The 17,222-nt window shown below is 43.1% G+C and overlaps 1 protein-coding gene across 2 annotated transcripts; it reads left to right on the plus strand.

Moving 5' to 3' along the window:
• The first annotated feature begins 4,415 nt into the window (after nt 1–4,415).
• LOC104600297 (uncharacterized) lies at nt 4,416–16,573 on the plus strand. 2 transcript variants are annotated; one of them, XM_010263167.3, is made up of 5 exons: nt 4,419–4,687; nt 4,980–5,032; nt 5,361–5,525; nt 14,371–14,472; nt 16,007–16,573. In XM_010263167.3, the coding sequence occupies exons 1-5, from the start codon at nt 4,489–4,491 to the stop codon at nt 16,139–16,141; spliced, it is 654 nt and encodes a 217-aa protein (XP_010261469.1). In that variant the 5' UTR covers nt 4,419–4,488; the 3' UTR covers nt 16,142–16,573. The 2 variants fall into 2 exon arrangements, with proteins under 2 accessions (XP_010261470.1, XP_010261469.1); XM_010263168.3 differs by lacking the exon at nt 14,371–14,472 and having other exon boundaries at nt 4,416–4,687.
• Nucleotides 16,574–17,222: the final 649 nt, after the last annotated feature.

Genomic DNA, 17,222 nt, shown 5'->3' on the forward strand with positions numbered 1-17,222 from the left:
CTTCTTGATTGGAACAACATTTGCTAACCACTACGAGTAAGCGATTGGCTTTATAAAGCCCACCTTCAAGAGTTGTTCAACTTCTTTGATCTTTAGGGCAATTTCCAGTTTGAAAGCACGTTGCAGTTGTCTCACGGGCCTAAACTTGGGATCAATAAAGAGCGAATGCTTAATCAGTGCCAAGTCCAGCCCAAGCATCTGGTCATATGACCAGGTGAAAACATCTTAGAATTATTCTAATGGGAGAGGAAGTAGTTTAGTTATGTTTGACAAGGCTTCTAGTCTTGCGATTAGGGTGAACATTTAGTGCCTTTTAAGAGGTTTATCAGTTTTGTCTTTTCTTCAGGGTCTAACTTGGCTGACACATACAACAACCTCTTTTCCATTCCTTCGGTAGCCATTTCAATTTCTTCCAGGGGCTCTTCCACGACGCCATTTGAGTCTTGCATGTGCATAGGAGGCATGTGGACTTCGTCATAGTATTCCATTGTTTCTCTAAGATGGTCCTATTATTAGCACCGTCTCAATATTTCTCCTATCACTAATGGAAGTTTGAGAATGTTGATTCGTGTACCTTTACTATTGTTGTTTTGTCATGATTGTTCAGATTTTGTTTGCGATGGGAACATTGCAATGTCGTTGCATGGCAATTTCATGGTTGTGCCTTTAATGCGGTAGTTCTGACCATGACAAAATCCATAATGATCAATAAACAGATCATACCTCTAGAATGGTCTTTTTTGCAGATGGAGTGTCAACTCCCTCATACTTTTCTATAATGGTATAATAGCTCCTTCTGTTTTTGTCTATCACTTGTATACACTTGGACCACTTCTTTCTCTGAAGTCATCAAAGGCTCGTTCATTGGGCCCGATAATCGTGCAGTCTCTATCTTTGCCACATGAGTTTCCCCTTCTTTAAGAAGCTCTGTGTAGTATATGGCATCTTGTAGGTGGGATTCGGATTTGTCAAACAGGACATGCATTGTTGGGATCCTGATGGTGCAACCCTTGTGCTTGGCTTTTATGCACTGATGGTAAGTGGGTGGAACTAACGCCAGAATGTGTATCAGCGGGCACCCCAACAAGACATGGTACATTGTTTTCCCAAAAATTACTTGAAATTCCTAGTTGATAAAGAAAGGTCCAATAACTATTGGCAACTCAAGCGACCCTTCCATAACGAACTCATTCCCGTTAAAATCCATGACCTCCATGGGTAGTCCTCTAATAGTCTCCTTTTGTATATTCATGAGCTTCAGGGTGTGAAGAAAGATCAGGTTCATGGAACTTGATCGATCAGCAAACGTTGCATCTCGTACCCCCTACTTTGGCCATAATGTACAGGGGCCGATTGTGATAAGGGTCCACGGCCAACATATCATCCATAGTGAATTCTACGTTGGACTTGTCTATTCGGTGAGGTTTAAGTGGTCTCTTGAAAGCCTCTGCTAATGCCTTGATAGCGGGTCATCGCATCGTGGCATTATCTCCTTGTTTGCTAAGAAACTACTACAAGTCTGGGTTTTCCTCAAACCACTGTATTAGCATGTTCACATGGTCACCACCTTACGTCCCAACCATGTTTATACTGCCTCCTTGCGAGTGCACGGGGAGGGGATTGGTTTCCACCTGTTTTGGTTTTCTTTTAACAAAATCATCTAACTTTACCTTTTGCACGAAGAGCTGCCAAAGGGTGAAGTAGTCCATCAAGTCATGGTTTGGCGACTGGTGATAGTTACACCTCCTCCCCCGTGTCTTTCTTTCTCAGGGTCAATCCTAGATGGTGGTGGCAGAAAACTAATCACATGGTCTTCCACGAGTTTGTCCATGATCATTAATACTTCGTTCTTGCTACAAGGGAAAGCAGGAGGGGGTGGCAGCAATGGGCCATTTTGTCAGCTTTTTTGCTATTGTGATAGTAAGGCCCTTGGTTGGGCCCTCTGGTGTTCTGGGGTCTGCGATTGACAACATTGCTTTGTTCCTGGCATATGGTGATCTTGATGTAATTGACTGCGATGTCAGGGCGGCAATGGTCTGTGCTATCCTCTCAGCGCACTTCCAGAGTTGGCTCAAGGTTTCAACATCGATGTTCTCGTTCCCAATTCTGTACACTATGTGCATCGCATGGATGCACTACTCCACAATGCCCTTTTCTATCACGTGCTCTTCGAAGACTGAGTGCGTTAACTTCTGAAATCGCATGATGTATGTCAAAAGGTCTTCTCCAACATGTTGTTCGGTATTGCGGAGGTCCGCCATCGTCAGTCTCCGTTCGAGTGTGAACCACTTAGATAAGAACTTCTTTGTGAGCTCTGCCCACAAATCGATGCTCCCCGTCATTAGGTTGATGAACCATGAATATGTCGGTATAGTAAGAGATTTAGAAAACTCCCAAACTTTCAAGTCCCCGTCCAAGGCAAATGCTCCTAGTGCATCTTCAAATTTGTTGACATGTTCTTATGGGCTCTTTCTCTACCTATCATACTGCGGCCACAACTAGGGGAACATAGCTAGAGGGATATGGTTTGTATGAGATACGATTGGAGTAAGGCTTTTGGAGCATGAGTGTAGGCTGGGTTCTGTTTTGGCTCTCCTCCACTAGGCCTTATACATATTCTCTTATCTCCATTTGGCTGATGGGCGCCTCCGTCATCATATTACCCCATGGGATTGTACGGGGTTGTTCAATGGCGAAGAGGCAGGTCCTCTATACTACGTTTGGTGCAGGTGCAAGGTTGGCTTCGAAGGGATGCTTAGTTGCTCCAAGATTCAGGCCTCCAGGGTGGTTAGTAGGGATAGATGTAGAAGGGCCATTAGGGGTGAATGGGAAGTATTCGGTTGTCGTCATTTTCTGTAGGAGTAGTTGTAGGGTATTCCTCATCTCGGCTTACATCTATTCTAGGCGGTCGAAACGGGTCTCGAAGTCATACACTTTGTTGGTCAATATCTCAATATCAGCTTGGTCAATGGTTTCTTAACTAGCTTGGTCCTCAACTTCCAAGTTAGCATTCTTGAAGTTGTTGGGTTGTTCTTCTAGGATAGGGGAAAGGTTGATTCAGTGAGCAGCCATCCTCAGTGATCAAGGATGCATCCAGAGATTCTAATGTATATGTGGTGGTGAGGCTAGGTAGAATGGTCTCTTTGAAGGATGGAGAAGGGCTAAGTTAGTGAAGCTAGGTGATCTGTCAACTTTGGCTGAGTGACTATGGATTCCCCCATTTTCTGTCTAATCCCCCTTAATATAGGGAAGATCTCAAGGCCTTATAGAGAAACACCTAAAAGGATCCAATTCCTATTAGGGAAGGGGATCTTTGATTCGGCGTCAGCTGCTAGGAGGATACTACTCGGGGGTTCACCACGTGTCAGACGAGATTTTCCTAGGACAAAGTTTCCTTTCGTTCGAGGATTCTCATGATACACGTGTGCTACTTCCTTTTGTGGATCTCCTGTGTTGTCGTGTCATAAAGATTAGTATCAACGTGTCTTATCCGATGGCTTCATTATCCGCTCGATATTAAGCATAATCACAACCGCACAATGTTTTTTTTTTCGTTCATCATGCATTCCATGGTAACTCACAAACCTGTTGTGATGCAGTCCTTTTATGTGTCTATGTGATTTTATTTTGGTGTGGACATTACAGTTATAGTTACAGTAAATTACATATGCTTACAACATGTTTTTATTGTTTATCTTTAACTTAACAAATCCCGCACATCACATGGGTCCCTACTAGTTTTATATTAAAAAGATTTTATAAAAAACACATGTAATGCAAATAGATGTATGCTGATGTCAAATATCCCCACTCTATAATTGTAACCCAGAAGGGTCAACGATTCCTTAAGAAAAAATTAAAAAAAAAAAAAGGTAAGAGGGACTTGTGGCAAATCAGTGCTCTTGCTTATTTCCTCCCAACCACTCACGAAGACCATTGCCGTCTTATTTTGTTAAATACTGTTGGGATGAATTATAAAATCCCAAACTGGAGATTTCAATAATAACAGATACCCATTCCATCCCATCCTCCCATGTTTCTGAAATTGCAAACACCCCCTTTAGTCAGATCCCAAAAAAGAGTAGGTGATATTAGTAATAAATGCAATATCAAAATGATTTTACACAAGTAACCCTAACTTTTTACATACTAAATCCATTAATTCATTGTACTCAAATAATACACCAAAAAGGATGGCTCAATTCTTAAAAGGTTTGAGGGCAGTAGGGCACCCATAAAGGTTGAAATTATCATAATTTTTTATAAAAAGGTTGAAATGATGATTATATGATGATAGTATGGTACTTGTTTAAGGTAGCGATGGGTAATTTAGAAACTTGGGATACGTATTCGATATTATTGAAAACATTTTTGTAATTTACACAAAGGGCCGTTATTTCCCCGAAGATTGTTTCCTCTCTCCTCCCAGGCTTCCAAACTCTCTCACTTTTTAGTTTTTCCTGCCTGTCTGCTTCGTTCTCGGCTTCGATGGATTACGATTTCAGGAACAGAGCAGGACCACCATACGATTCGCACAACTCGATGTACAGGCCAAACGCGAGCTCATCATCATCAAGCCATCCACACCATGGCTCATCTCTTTACCCCAGGGTTGGCCAGCCCGGTCATGCCGTTATCCCTCCGGCCAGCCGGACGACCCCCCATCATCAAATTGCTTCACCTTCCTGTAATCTTTCACCTTTACCGATTTGAATTCAAATATAATTCAATTGTTTTTTCGGTAGCTGCCAACGTAAATTTGAATTCAAATATTTAATACCGATTTGGATGATTTCTGATTGATGATGGTCTAGGTTTCTAGGCTTTATAATCATACAATCAAACTAGTCACAGACCTTATATTTCCACCTATATGGTGAAAATTCTACTAGAATTCGAAGTACTTTATTTTTATCTTCTGCATAATCAGCTTTGATATTAGGGTGCATAAAAAGTTTATTATTTTCTTTGGTTTGCAGTAGGATTGGGCATTAGAGTTGCAATAAAACCAGAGTATCGAATAACTCCACCAGTAAGTCTTTCATAACATATTTATTTCAATTGCACCAATAAGTAAAACGCAACATATTCACATGTTCTGCTGAAAGTTAAGCTATCTTTCGGCCTTCTTACTCCATGATAAGTAAGAACGAGCAAATGATGTTTTACATTTAGGATGATGCTAATTACTTTAAAAGCAAGTTGAATCTGAAAATGCTGTGTGTGTGTGTCTTGACCTCCTAAATGGACATGTCATTACAACTCCAAATAGTTTCATGTGTACAAATGCTTGTGATTCTTTATTTGTTCTTAGTACTCAATATGGATCCATCTTGCATGTTAACATGCTAAATTTGCAGCCTCAGCTGTCCCCACAAATGGAAGATATTCCCCGAAGCACATTTCAATTTGATTTTGAATTTGAGAAAAAAATTCTAGCTGAGGCAGAGAAGGAGAGCCAGAATTGGAGCAAGCTTGTTTTGGAAAACCTTCCATCTAGAGGGACGGAATCAATTTCTTCTTTGGTATGATGGTTTTTCCTGGTATTTTAATGATAATACTACTACTAGAAATGCATACATTTAACTTCTTTTTTTTGTTGAAGGTTTTACTATAGGGTTAAGTTACCTTGAAATAGGCATACATACCTTTTCCCTGTAGTAAAAATTTAGTTTTATCACACTTTTTTTTTTGTCATCTCGATCTCAATTCTGTTAAATATGTTATATAATAAAATATCAAGTGAAGTAGAAAGATACAGAAGGAGATATGCTTATGCAGAAACACTTGGAGGTTCATCATAAAACACCAAGGTGACCAATTAGGATGGAGATGATTAGTGGAGCTGCAATTGTGGTCATTGAATTTGCATAACATTCAAGTACCAAAGTGGTTTAAAATAATTAAAGTTGAGCTTATTCTGTAATTCCTGCAAATTCTTGGGGCATAGAAGCAACAAACTGCCTTGATTTCTTCTCTAGCACGAGTCAAAAAGAGCACTACAAATTCTCCATTAGCTCTTGAGAGTTTTTTGTTGTCCTCATGATATGGTACAAGTTTGAGATTCTCTTTTTGCCAGCAGATCTGAGTACCTTATAGGGAGTGCTTGTTTTCATCCCCTTTGATTATTATTATTTTTTTTTTGTACAGGTTTGATAGGTCATTTAGAATTTGAATTAACCTAACCAGTAGCCTTATAGGCATAACAATAGCACTCTAATACAGAAGAAATACCACTATAATGCAAACCAAAATGATTGTTACCCTTCAAGTATCTAGATACTCAATTGATTTCTTTCCAATCCCCATATTTTTTACACAATATCAGGAAATTAACTCCAGTAGGCTGCAGGTACTATGGATTTCTGACCCAATTGAGTTGCCTTCCTGTGCCTTGCCAGTGCTGCTTGTAGGTTATGATGTGCATGTGCCTTGGGACAGCTGTCTCCTGTCCTCCTACTGGTGGAGAATCCGCTCCAGAGTTCTCAAGTATCAAAAGTTTAGTAGGTCATCATCCCTCTTAAACAAAAACAAAGGAACTCATCATTCATCCCATGGACGGGATGTCAAGTATTTGTGTTTTTTATGGGCCTTCCATTTCTAAAATGGATCATGGACCATGTCTGGTTCTGCTTAATTTGTAAACACCAGCAAGTCTACAGCCATTAGATTAGTTGTAAATAATTGCTGATAAAAAAAAGTTTGGATGTAAATAATTGGTACTAGGACGTAATAGGATGTTTGAATGGGAGTGATGAATTAACTAGATGTAGATGACACTTCCTTTTTTCTTTTTTTTATAAAGAACTTGAATTTTATTAATAAACTTTGTCATATCCTTACAAGCATCCCATAGAGAGGCACGAGCTGCTACCTCTCATACAAAAAGAAAACCATTACGAGTGTGCCCTGAATAAAATAGACCTATTTACCTCTGACTTAGCCAAAGCATCCATGATCCACTATCCCATTTTCTGATCTCCTTACCCATTGAATCCTCAAATTCATATTCTTGGTTAGCCACATGAAATTTGTCATTTCATTCTGATAGCACCGGATTATAGACTCTGGATTCTTTAGCCATTCTACCACCACTTTCAAATCCCGTTCAATCACCACAGTTGTCAAGCTTAGCTCACTAACTATCTGTACCCCTTGAATTGCAGCAAGCAGTTCCACTTTGTGGGAGTCACCATACCTGCCGGGCCAGAAAAAAGTATTGTAAGTTTACCTTCTACATCTCTCAAACCCCCTCCTATTCCAGAAGGGCCTGGATTACCTTGGCTGCTCCCATCAAAGTTCAGTTTAACAAAACCTTCAAATGGTGGCACCCAAACAACCTCCACTCTGTCCTTTCTCTTAGAGCTTTTAGCAACTGCTTCCTAATTCCTCCAAATATCATCAAAAGAAAACTAGGAAAACACCTCCAAATATCATCACACAAGTTCTGATTTCTTCCTTCTCTCCTTCTCTGAGAATATTCTTGCATTCCTCTCTTCCCAGAAGGTCCAAATCAAGGCTGCTGTTGAGGGCCCGAGAATAGGATCTCGTCACGGGTCGGTCCACGGGGAAAACCTCATGTTTTCCCTTGTTCCTTCCTGCTCTTGATGAACCTATCTTGGCACCTTGGTGATTTGTTCAAGAGATCACCAACTCTCCTAACTCACTTCTTTAACTGAATATTCGATATCTCATTCAATAATGGTGTCTCCCTAAATAAGAGATTACAAGAGTCCTAATCTTAGGGAGTCTCCTTGCTGAATAGGGAGACTTCCAGTCCTATCTTGCTAAGGATAAGATAAATTAATCCTAATCTGATAATCCACTAATAAGATAAGATAAGAGCAATAGAATAAGATAAGAACAAGCAAGATGATCTAATCTAATCTGCTGTTGCCGAACTGGGTAGGACGAGGATCATTGAATCACTGTTGCTGCTAGCGGTGGGTCAGGTTCCTGTTGCTGCCGGCGACGATGATACTTTTTCCCGAGGAATGCGTCCATAACATTACTCCCCTCCTGGACTAAGAGCTTGTCCTCAAGCTCGAACTCCAGATACATGGCTTGGAACTCTGCCAATGGAATCCAGGTGGCTTCGGCCGATGGTAAGCTACCCCATTCCACCAAGACTTCAAGAATTCCTCGATTGAAATGAGAGCGGGTGAGAGCCCTAGGCTGGGGAACAAGTTTGCCATCTTTCAAGGGCGACAGGGAGGGGACTTGGTCCGGAGGATCACCCGTAAATGGTTTCAGCAAGGAGATATGAAAAACATCATGAATCCGACTGTTCTTTGGCAATTCTAGCTGGTAGGCCACACTGCCAATCCGCCGTAGAACCTTGAAGGGCCCATAGAACTTAGGGGCCAGTTTCGGGGCAGCCCTGTGGCGCAAGGAGCGTTGCCAATAGGGCTGGAGCTTTAACCAAACAAATTGTCCTGGTTCGAACGACAGTTCCCGGTGGTCCTTGTCATAATTGAGCTTCATGCGGAGCTGGGCCTGTTGTAAGCGAAGGTGGACGTCGACTAGGAGGGCGTCGCGTTCTTGTAAAGAGTGATCAATTTCTTCCAAACGAGTAGAACCAAGCTCATAGGACAGCAAGCGAGGAGGGTCCCGACCATAAACGACACGAAAGGGAGTCATGCCGAGGGAAGAATGGTAGGCTGTGTTGTAACAGTACTCGGCCCAAGGAAGCCAATCCACCCACCGTTGCGGTTGATCCCCTACGAAGCAACGGAGATACATCTCGATCGTGCGGTTGACCACCTCTGTCTGATCGTCGGTCTGTGAATGATAAGCTGAGGAGAAGGCCAGGGTGGTGCCGTGCAGTCTGAATAACTCCTTCCAGAAGGCACTAGTGAAAACCGGATCCCTATCGCTAACGATGGATTCTAGTAACCCATGTAAGCAGAAAACATGTGTAAAGAAGGCGAGGGCAACTAAAGTGGCACTTTATGGATGTGATAGAGGGATGAAGTGGGCATACTTAGAGAAGCGATCTACTACCACGAAGAGGACCGATTTGCCACCTACCTTGGGTAGTCCCTCAATGAAGTCCATGGAAATGTCGGCCCAGATTTGTATCGGGATCGAAAGGGGCTGAAGGAGGCCTGTCGGGTCTAGGTTTTCCCATTTATGCTATTGACACGTGGAGCAATTCCGGACAAAATCCCGAATAGAAGTCTTCATACCCCGCCAATGGAAATCAGCCCGGACGCGGTGTAGCATCTTCTGAACTCCTTCATGGGTGGAGTTATGGACGCCAGTGATGATGGTGGAAATCAACAGGGAGTTAGGCGAAAGATGTACCCGGCCTTTACATAGTACCAACCCGTTGTGAAGCGACCAATTGGAGTTGGTAGTGCCGGACTGGATCTTTCGGACCAGGAGCGACCATTCCGGAGACTGGCGTTGCCTTCTTAATGTCGCCTAACAGGGAGATCCGGGGTTGGGAAATTGCATTCAGAGCCATTGTGTCTTCATCTCGCCTAGACAAGGCATCAGCTGCGCGATTGGAGGATCCCGCCTTGTATTCCACCCGGAAATCGAACCCGAGCAGTTTGCTAACCCAATGTTGCTGAGGGGAAGTGGTGAGACGTTGCTCCAATAGGTATTTGAGGCTGTAATGATCAGTTTTGACGACGAACGACCGCCCCCACAAATACGGCCTTCAGTGCTGGACGGCTCGGGCTAGGCCGATTAGTTTGCGCTCATAGGCCGGAAGTTTCAAGTGCCGATCGGACAGTCTGCGGCTGAAGAAAGCAATCGGGTGCCCTTGCTGCTGTAACACGGCCCCGATACCCATTCCAGAGGCATCGCACTCGACTGTAAATTCGAGAGCGAAATTTGGTAATTGTAGGATTGGGGTGGAAGATAGGGCATTTCTCAGTGTTAGAAAAGCTGCATCGGCTGTGTCGTCCCACCGGAAGGAATTTTTCTTTAACAGGTTGGTTAACGGGGCCGCCAACAGTCCATAATTCTGTACAAATTTGCGGTAGTAGCACGTTAATCCGAGGAACCCGCATAAGGCCTTGGCTGATTGAGGCTTGGGCCATTCCTTGATAGCCTAAATTTTGGAACTATCAACCGTCACACCCTGCCCGTGGATGACGTGGCTGAGATAAAGAACCTGTCGCTCCCCGAAGGAGCACTTGGACCGTTTGAGGAAGAGTTTGTGTTGGCGCAGGAGATCAAAAACGGTCCGCAGATGGTGCACATGCTCTACCCATGATTTGCTATAAGCGAGGATGTCATCAAAGAATACTAAAACAAATTTGTGCAGATGGGGCTGAAATACCTCGTTCATCAATGACTGGAATGTGGATGGGGCATTGGAGAGACCGAATGGCATGACTAAAAATTCGAAGTGGCCATGGTGGGTTCGAAAGGCAGTCTTTTCCACGTCACCCATGCGAACCTGGAAGTATCCGGACCTGAGGTCCAACTTAGAGAAGTACTGAGCACCATGCAGCTCGTCCAGCAGTTTGTCCACAACGGGAATAGGGAACTTATCCTTGATCGTCCGGCCGTTGAGTTCTCTGTAGTCAACACAGAACCTCCAAGTTCCATCCTACTTCGCCACCAACAGAACCGGCGAAGAGAAAGGAGAGTGACTCTTGCGTATGATCCCTTGTTTCAGCATCTCTGTACATTGCTTTTCTATCTCGTCCTTCTATAGGTGAGGGTAGCGATAAGGCCGGACAACGACTAGTTCTGAACCCGCCACCAAAGGAATTCGATGGTCGCATGCTTGGGGAGGAGGGAGCCCCTTGGGTTTCTGGAATATATCTGAAAACTCGGCAAGGAGTCTTTCCATGGTCGCCGGTTCTGTCTGAAGTGCATGGACCTATGGTGTCCTCTCTTTAACCCCGCAACCGTGCCATGAAACTTGTTTCCCATTCAGATGGAATGTCATTGTGAGTGCACTGAAGTCCCATAAAATCGGGCCTAGGGTAATTAACCATTTGACCCCAAGAACAACATCGAACCCATCCAAGGAGAGTACAAATAAATCAGCAAAAATAGTTCAGAATTGACCTGTATCGAGACGCTACCTGTAGTCGTGGCCGGAGTTCCATTGGTAGTTTTAACTGAAGGGCGGCATGTTCACTTATGAAGTTGTGTGTGCTCCCTAAATCGACAAGAATGCGCACCGGTTGACCTGCTATCTATGCCTGTAAATGCATGGTCTAAGAGGTTTTAATACCGGTGATCGCATGGAGGGAGATCTCTGGCTCGAATACGACGGGTTCTTCTTCCTCCTCCCCTTGCTCATCAACTAGGAGGCAAAAAAGCCTCTTGCACCTATGTCCTGCCGAGTAGAGGTCATCGCAGTTGAAACATTGGCCTCTTGCTCGGCGTTCTGCCATTTCTGCCCTGGTCAACCGCTTAATGGGTGGAGTGGCCATGTTGCTACCTGCACTTGTCACCGATCTAGAGGTGGCGGTTGTGTGAGATCTCAGTTCCCGGCTGGCTGCCGACGAGGGGGTCGCTGTCGCTGATTTTGGGGGTGCCCATGAGTTCGGTGGACGACCCACATTGTAGGTCCCGCGGCTGAGCTGCAGCTTGCGCTCGAACGCGCGGGCTAAGTTCATGGCTGTAACCAAATTTGGGGGATTCTGCATTTCGACATCCACCCGCAGGGGTTCTGCTAACCCTGCTGTGAACATGTCCACCTGCTGGTCCGGTCACACGGAGGATGCCCTCGCGATGAGGGTTTGGAACTGACGCTGGTATTCTGCCACCGTTCCAGTCTGTTTAAGGTTAATCAGCTCACCTAGGGGGTTGCTGGTCAATGGGGGTCCGAACCGAAGGAGACAATAGGACTTAAACTGGGGCCAACCAAGCCCGGGTTCTTCTTGCTCTAACCGATAGAACCAAAGTTGTGCTTCCTCTGTTAAATGAAAGGCGGCGAGACTTACCTTATCCCGGTCATCTGTCCTCTGATTCCGAAAAAACTGCTTGCAACGATACAGCCAGCCCAAGGGGTCTCCATTGCCATTGTACGACGGAAATTCCAACCTGCTGTACTTGGGGATGATTGCGGCTCCTTAGCTAACGGACTGCTGTTCGCCGGGAGACTCCGGCAGATCTGGTCGGCGGCCGCTAGTGGCTGTCCCTCCTTCAGTGTTCCTTTCCTTGTTAGAAAGGAACAACTCCATCAGACGTCGTAGCTCCCTTACCTTGTCTTTGATCTCACGTACTTCTGAACTGGTCTCCACGAGTTGGTGCTCGAGGTCGTGGACCCTGGATGGCAGCTGTTCCATATCTCCCATGACGCCTTGCTCTGATACCAAGTTGTTGAGGGCCCGAGAATAGGATCTCATCACGGGTCGGTCCACGGGGAAAACCTCCTGTTTTCCCTTGTTCCTTCCTGCTCTTGATGAACCTATCTTGGCACCTTGGTGATTTGTTCAAGAGATCACCAACTCTCCTAACTCACTTCTTTAACTGAATATTCGATATCTCATTCAATAATGGTGTCTCCTTAAATAGGAGATTACAAAAGTCCTAATCTTAGGGAGTCTCCTTGCTGAATAGGGAGACTTCCAGTCCTATCTTGCTAAGGATAAGATAAGTTAATCCTAATCTGATAATCCACTAATAAAATAAGATAAGAGCAATAGAATAAGATAAGAACAATAAGATAAGAACAAGCAAGATGATCTAATCTAATCTGCTGTTGCCGAACTGGGTAGGACGAGGATCATTGAATCACTGCTGCTGCTGGCGGTGGGTCAGGTTCCTGTTGCTGCCGGCGGCGATACTTTTTCCCGAGGAATGCGTCCATAACAGCTGCTTTGACACATCTCCACATTATCCTCCCTCTCTTCTTCAACCAAGTAAACAAGGAGGGATCAAATAGCATATTGGCCTCCGTTCATAAAGTCCATCTGCATCCAAACAAAGAAAAAAACCAAAGCCAAATATCTGCAATAAAGGGGCAGGAAATTAGTAAATGAAGACAACTCTCATTACTGGATTTGCATAAGACGCACCAATTAGGGAAAAGATAGGACTTAGGTCTCCCCTTTTGTAGCAAGTCCATAGTATTTATCTTCATATGAATTACTTCCCAACAAAAAGCTCTTACTCTGGGTAGGATGGGTCTACACAAAAACTCTTTAAAGGGAAAGGAAGAAGCTGAGGAGTCACAAAAGGTCTTTGACAAAGAAACATAGGAAAACAAACCCTTGGGGGCCCAAATAAGCTCGTCCTCCTGAGAAGAGAAAGAAAAAGGGATTGGGAAGAAAAGGAAATATTCTTTATATGATTCTAACTAACCGCTGAGGCCTTATATAGTAGTGGCCTTGTTACAAATCTCTCGCACATGGGAACCTCACTGTCTCTAGTAACCTTCACGTGGCTTCCTGGTGTAGACAAACGGAACAGGGGGTTTCATGGGCTGCTCTTTGATACCATTCTCCTGGGCTGCTTCCTGTCTGTGACCACCATGGGCCTGGTTCTCGTGGGCTCTAGATTGTGGGCTAACCAAAGTCCTATCAATTTAAGTCTGGTGTCGTGAACTGAGAGTACTGAATGGTTTGGGTAATGGGTAATGAGACCTCACTTGACAATAGATGGTTACTCATGAGGATTTGCAAGGGTAACCCTGCTTACCCAAACAATTATGCAACACCATCTGATCTGGCGGAACCCTCTTTTTTGATAAATTGTAAATTTCATTAATTTGAAAGAGGGTGAGATCCTCTGAAAACTAGAAAAAGAGAGAAACTAGGGCCCTATCTATTATTGTTGTCTCTGGTTGTTGTTATTTTTATTTATTGCTTTTGTGTGTGTTGCAGACAGGGGGTGGGGTGGGTAGTCTCATTAGCCATGCCAATAGGGCTGTCTCTTAAGGCTTACAAATTTAGAGTGAGCTTTGTCCTTTATCCCTCCCCCCCCCCCCCCCATTGTCCACCCATTGAATGGTGACCAAATAGCTAACCTCCTTGTACGAGGCAACAGAAGCTTGCTACAAGTTCCAGAGACCATACTTTGTGCCAGAGCAACCTATTTTTACCTAGTGCTATTTGAATGAGACTCCTTCCATCAAATTTTTAGCCTTTTATACAGAAAGATAGATTGTTATCCCCCTCCCCCTCTTCTCTTCCTGACTAATAGTAGCAATACATCATGAGATGCCCAATAAAGGATTGTTTCTTTAAAGTGTTGTTTAATTTGATTTGTCACGCAGCTATGCAGAAGTTACTTGAGATCAATTTAGATCAAGTAACTTTCATATATGTGAACTGCCTGTATTTGAGATTGTTTCGTTGATATAAAACATAACTCAATATGTAATTAAGAAGAATTAGTTGTAAAGATTGCAAGCTAACTGTCAAGCTGGAAGCTGAGAATTGTCTGATGCAGGGATCTGCCGCAGATCCAGTGGTGAGCAAATACATTGCTTCAGGACTCAATAGAGAAGCTGTGGCCCTTGCAGTTGCAAACTATGGAGATAATCCAACAAAGGTATGCACTTAATTTTAATAAAATATCTAACATGTTTTCATAAAGGATAGGGCCAGAAATGAAGTCATTCGAAAGAACCTAGGAATAGCTCTAATAGGTGATAAAATGAGAGAAAGTAAACTAAGATGGTTTGGTCACATGCATAGAAGACCACCAACAGCATCCGTAAGAAGTGATCTGTTGCAAGTTGTAGGGGCGGATGGGGCTGGAAGGGCTAGGGATAGAGGTAGACCAAAAAAGTTATGGATTGAAGTATTTAGAAATGATTTAAGCGCTCATAATTTAATAATGGATATGGCATTAAACAGAACAGAATGGAAAAAAAGGATTCACGTTGCCGACCCCATATAGTTGGGTTAAGGCTTGGATGATGATGATGATGTCTCCAACAGGTTATGACCTTGGTACATGTATATGTAAAACCTAGTGGTATATGTAGCTTGGACAAAGGTGGCACTGAATGCACATTTGATGATTTGTACATTAGTGACCCATGAACCTTTAACATAACGGACCTTTTCTTGCTGCAAGCCATATTTCTTAATTTAAAGAAGGGAACCTATTGATGGAATGGATGCGGTGATCCAGTCATTGGTATTATTTAATTTTTATCTGGGAGATAATGGTTGGGCCTAACATGGACAATCTGGGCCATCAAGAATGTAAGCACATGCTGTCTAGGAAAACTGATGATGCTGCCAGATTTGTTGCATGACCTAAAGTATCACAGATTAGTTTGTACAAACTATACTTGATTCATGGCATACAGTTTGCCACATTTTAGGCAATCTAACAAATTCATGTACTGGCAACCTCATAACCTGTAAAAAAGGACAGCCCAATGCACAAGGCTCCCACCAATGTGGGGTCTGGGGAGGGACAGTTGTACGCATACTTACCCTGAAGATAAATAGATAGGCTGTTTCCAAGATTTGAACTGTGGTCACCCCAGGTGGCAATGGAACAACCCAACTGTTGCACCAAGTCTCACCCTCAACCGTTAAGCTGTAAATGTACATTTCAACTGGCAAGACATGGCGTGGAACAACTTCTGGTTTAGGGATCTACAACAATCTTTTTTTTTTTTTCTCTTGGCGTAAAAGCTGAAAACCAATTGAATTGATACATTAGATATATCAAACTTAATTATTATCACGAATTTAATTAAAGAGCCTAACGAATCAGTGCTATGGACTGATTGAATCAGATTCACTGCTAATCTATGAACCATGTACTGTGAATTGAGTATTAATCGATTGAATCATAAGTACTGTAAAACATGGTAGGTTGCACCTCATCTCAGAATTAGCTGGTTATAATGATCTTAACTGGTGAGTTGTTGAACTAATTGCATTCTTTTCATATCTGCATATTTGAATTCCAGTAATTATTGCATGTCTGCAGGATCCACCAGATGTTGATCATCTTTCATATCTGCATATTTGAATTATCATGCCTACATGGAACTATATGACTGAGCATGAATTATTTTATCATAATCTAATGAAGCATCTATGATTCTATTCATGTTCAGGTTCGGGAGTTTGTAAATGGGTACAACCTTCTTAGCGAAATGGGATTTTCATCTAACAGTGTTGTTGAAGCACTGGCAATGTATGATAATGACACAGAGAAGGCATTGGCTCATTTCCTGAACAACCCATCGTGATGGTGCTGGGAATTGATGGTGTCATACAGGAACTTTGATTGTATAGCGCTTTGTGCATTCTCCTGTTTACTGATTCTGCTATGAGGAGTGCCCAATCCTTGAGAAACCAACAGACATTGGGTATGTATCTTTGCCTATCAACTAAGAAAAAGAAAACTATCTGGGTATCCTATTAGTGTGGTGGTTCGTAAACCCATTGCTCCTTTGTATATAAAGAACTCTGGTGGTGTCAAAAAAAAAAAAAAAACCGAGGCCATTGCGTATGTATTGCCTTATCTTTCTTTCTTTTTTTTTTTTTTTTTTTTTTGATCAGCATGTATAGGCTGTGTAGCCTTATCTCTTTTAAAGCAATTAGCAGTTGAATTTTCCAACAATTACAGCACTTTAGTATGTAATCGTTCTCCTTGATATGCCAATAATTTATCAACTGCATATCTAACATGTAGTACTGATATGATTACTACCGTCACAATTGGTGCCATGGCGAACCTAGATAAATGGTCTGTGATTTTTTTGAATGGGCATGGTTATTTACTGGAAGTACAGATTGAAATTGAAATCCTTTGTTTTAGATAATTGGAAGACCCCTCCTTTACAGAAATTTTGTGGTCGAAGTGGTTTTCAATCAGAGTGAATGATTTTTTCACCTTTTAGAGTGAATGATTTTGTATCGTACATATGTCCCTTCCTCAGACCCTGTATTGCTGGGGTAAGGCTGCCTCATGCACTGGGGTGTCCTTCACTAAAGAATGCTATGTGTTCACCGTTCAAAGTAGAATATGCCTATTTTTGGAGGGTTTTTCCTTTTGCTGGGAAGGCCCCATTTTTTGCTCATAAATAAAAAAGGTTAATACCTAATGTTGGCACCAGTTATCTAGGGTAGAGCTGTAAATCGGCCGTGCCGCCTACGACCCAGCATGATTTTGGACTAGCTTGGCATGACTCGACACAGTGGAACGGGGGGGCTGTGCTAGACACGATACAATTCTATGAGCCGTGTTAGGCTTGGGGTTTCATGTCCATGGACCGGCATGACTGTGTTCTGTGCTACCCACATGTCGGCACAGCCCACCACGTGGCA

Source organism: Nelumbo nucifera, chromosome 1 (assembly GCF_055504915.1).
Source record: "Nelumbo nucifera cultivar China Antique chromosome 1, China Antique-T2T, whole genome shotgun sequence".
Taxonomy (NCBI): domain Eukaryota; kingdom Viridiplantae; phylum Streptophyta; class Magnoliopsida; order Proteales; family Nelumbonaceae; genus Nelumbo; species Nelumbo nucifera.

Coding starts and splice junctions, on each gene's coding strand:
- LOC104600297 (XM_010263167.3), top strand. CDS start 4,489: ATGGATTACGATTTCAGGAACAGAGCAGGACCACCATACGATTCGCAC. Junction 5,033..5,360: donor AGTATCGAATAACTCCACCA/GTAAGTCTTTCA, acceptor CTAAATTTGCAG/CCTCAGCTGTCCCCACAAAT. Junction 14,473..16,006: donor ATGGAGATAATCCAACAAAG/GTATGCACTTAA, acceptor ATTCATGTTCAG/GTTCGGGAGTTTGTAAATGG.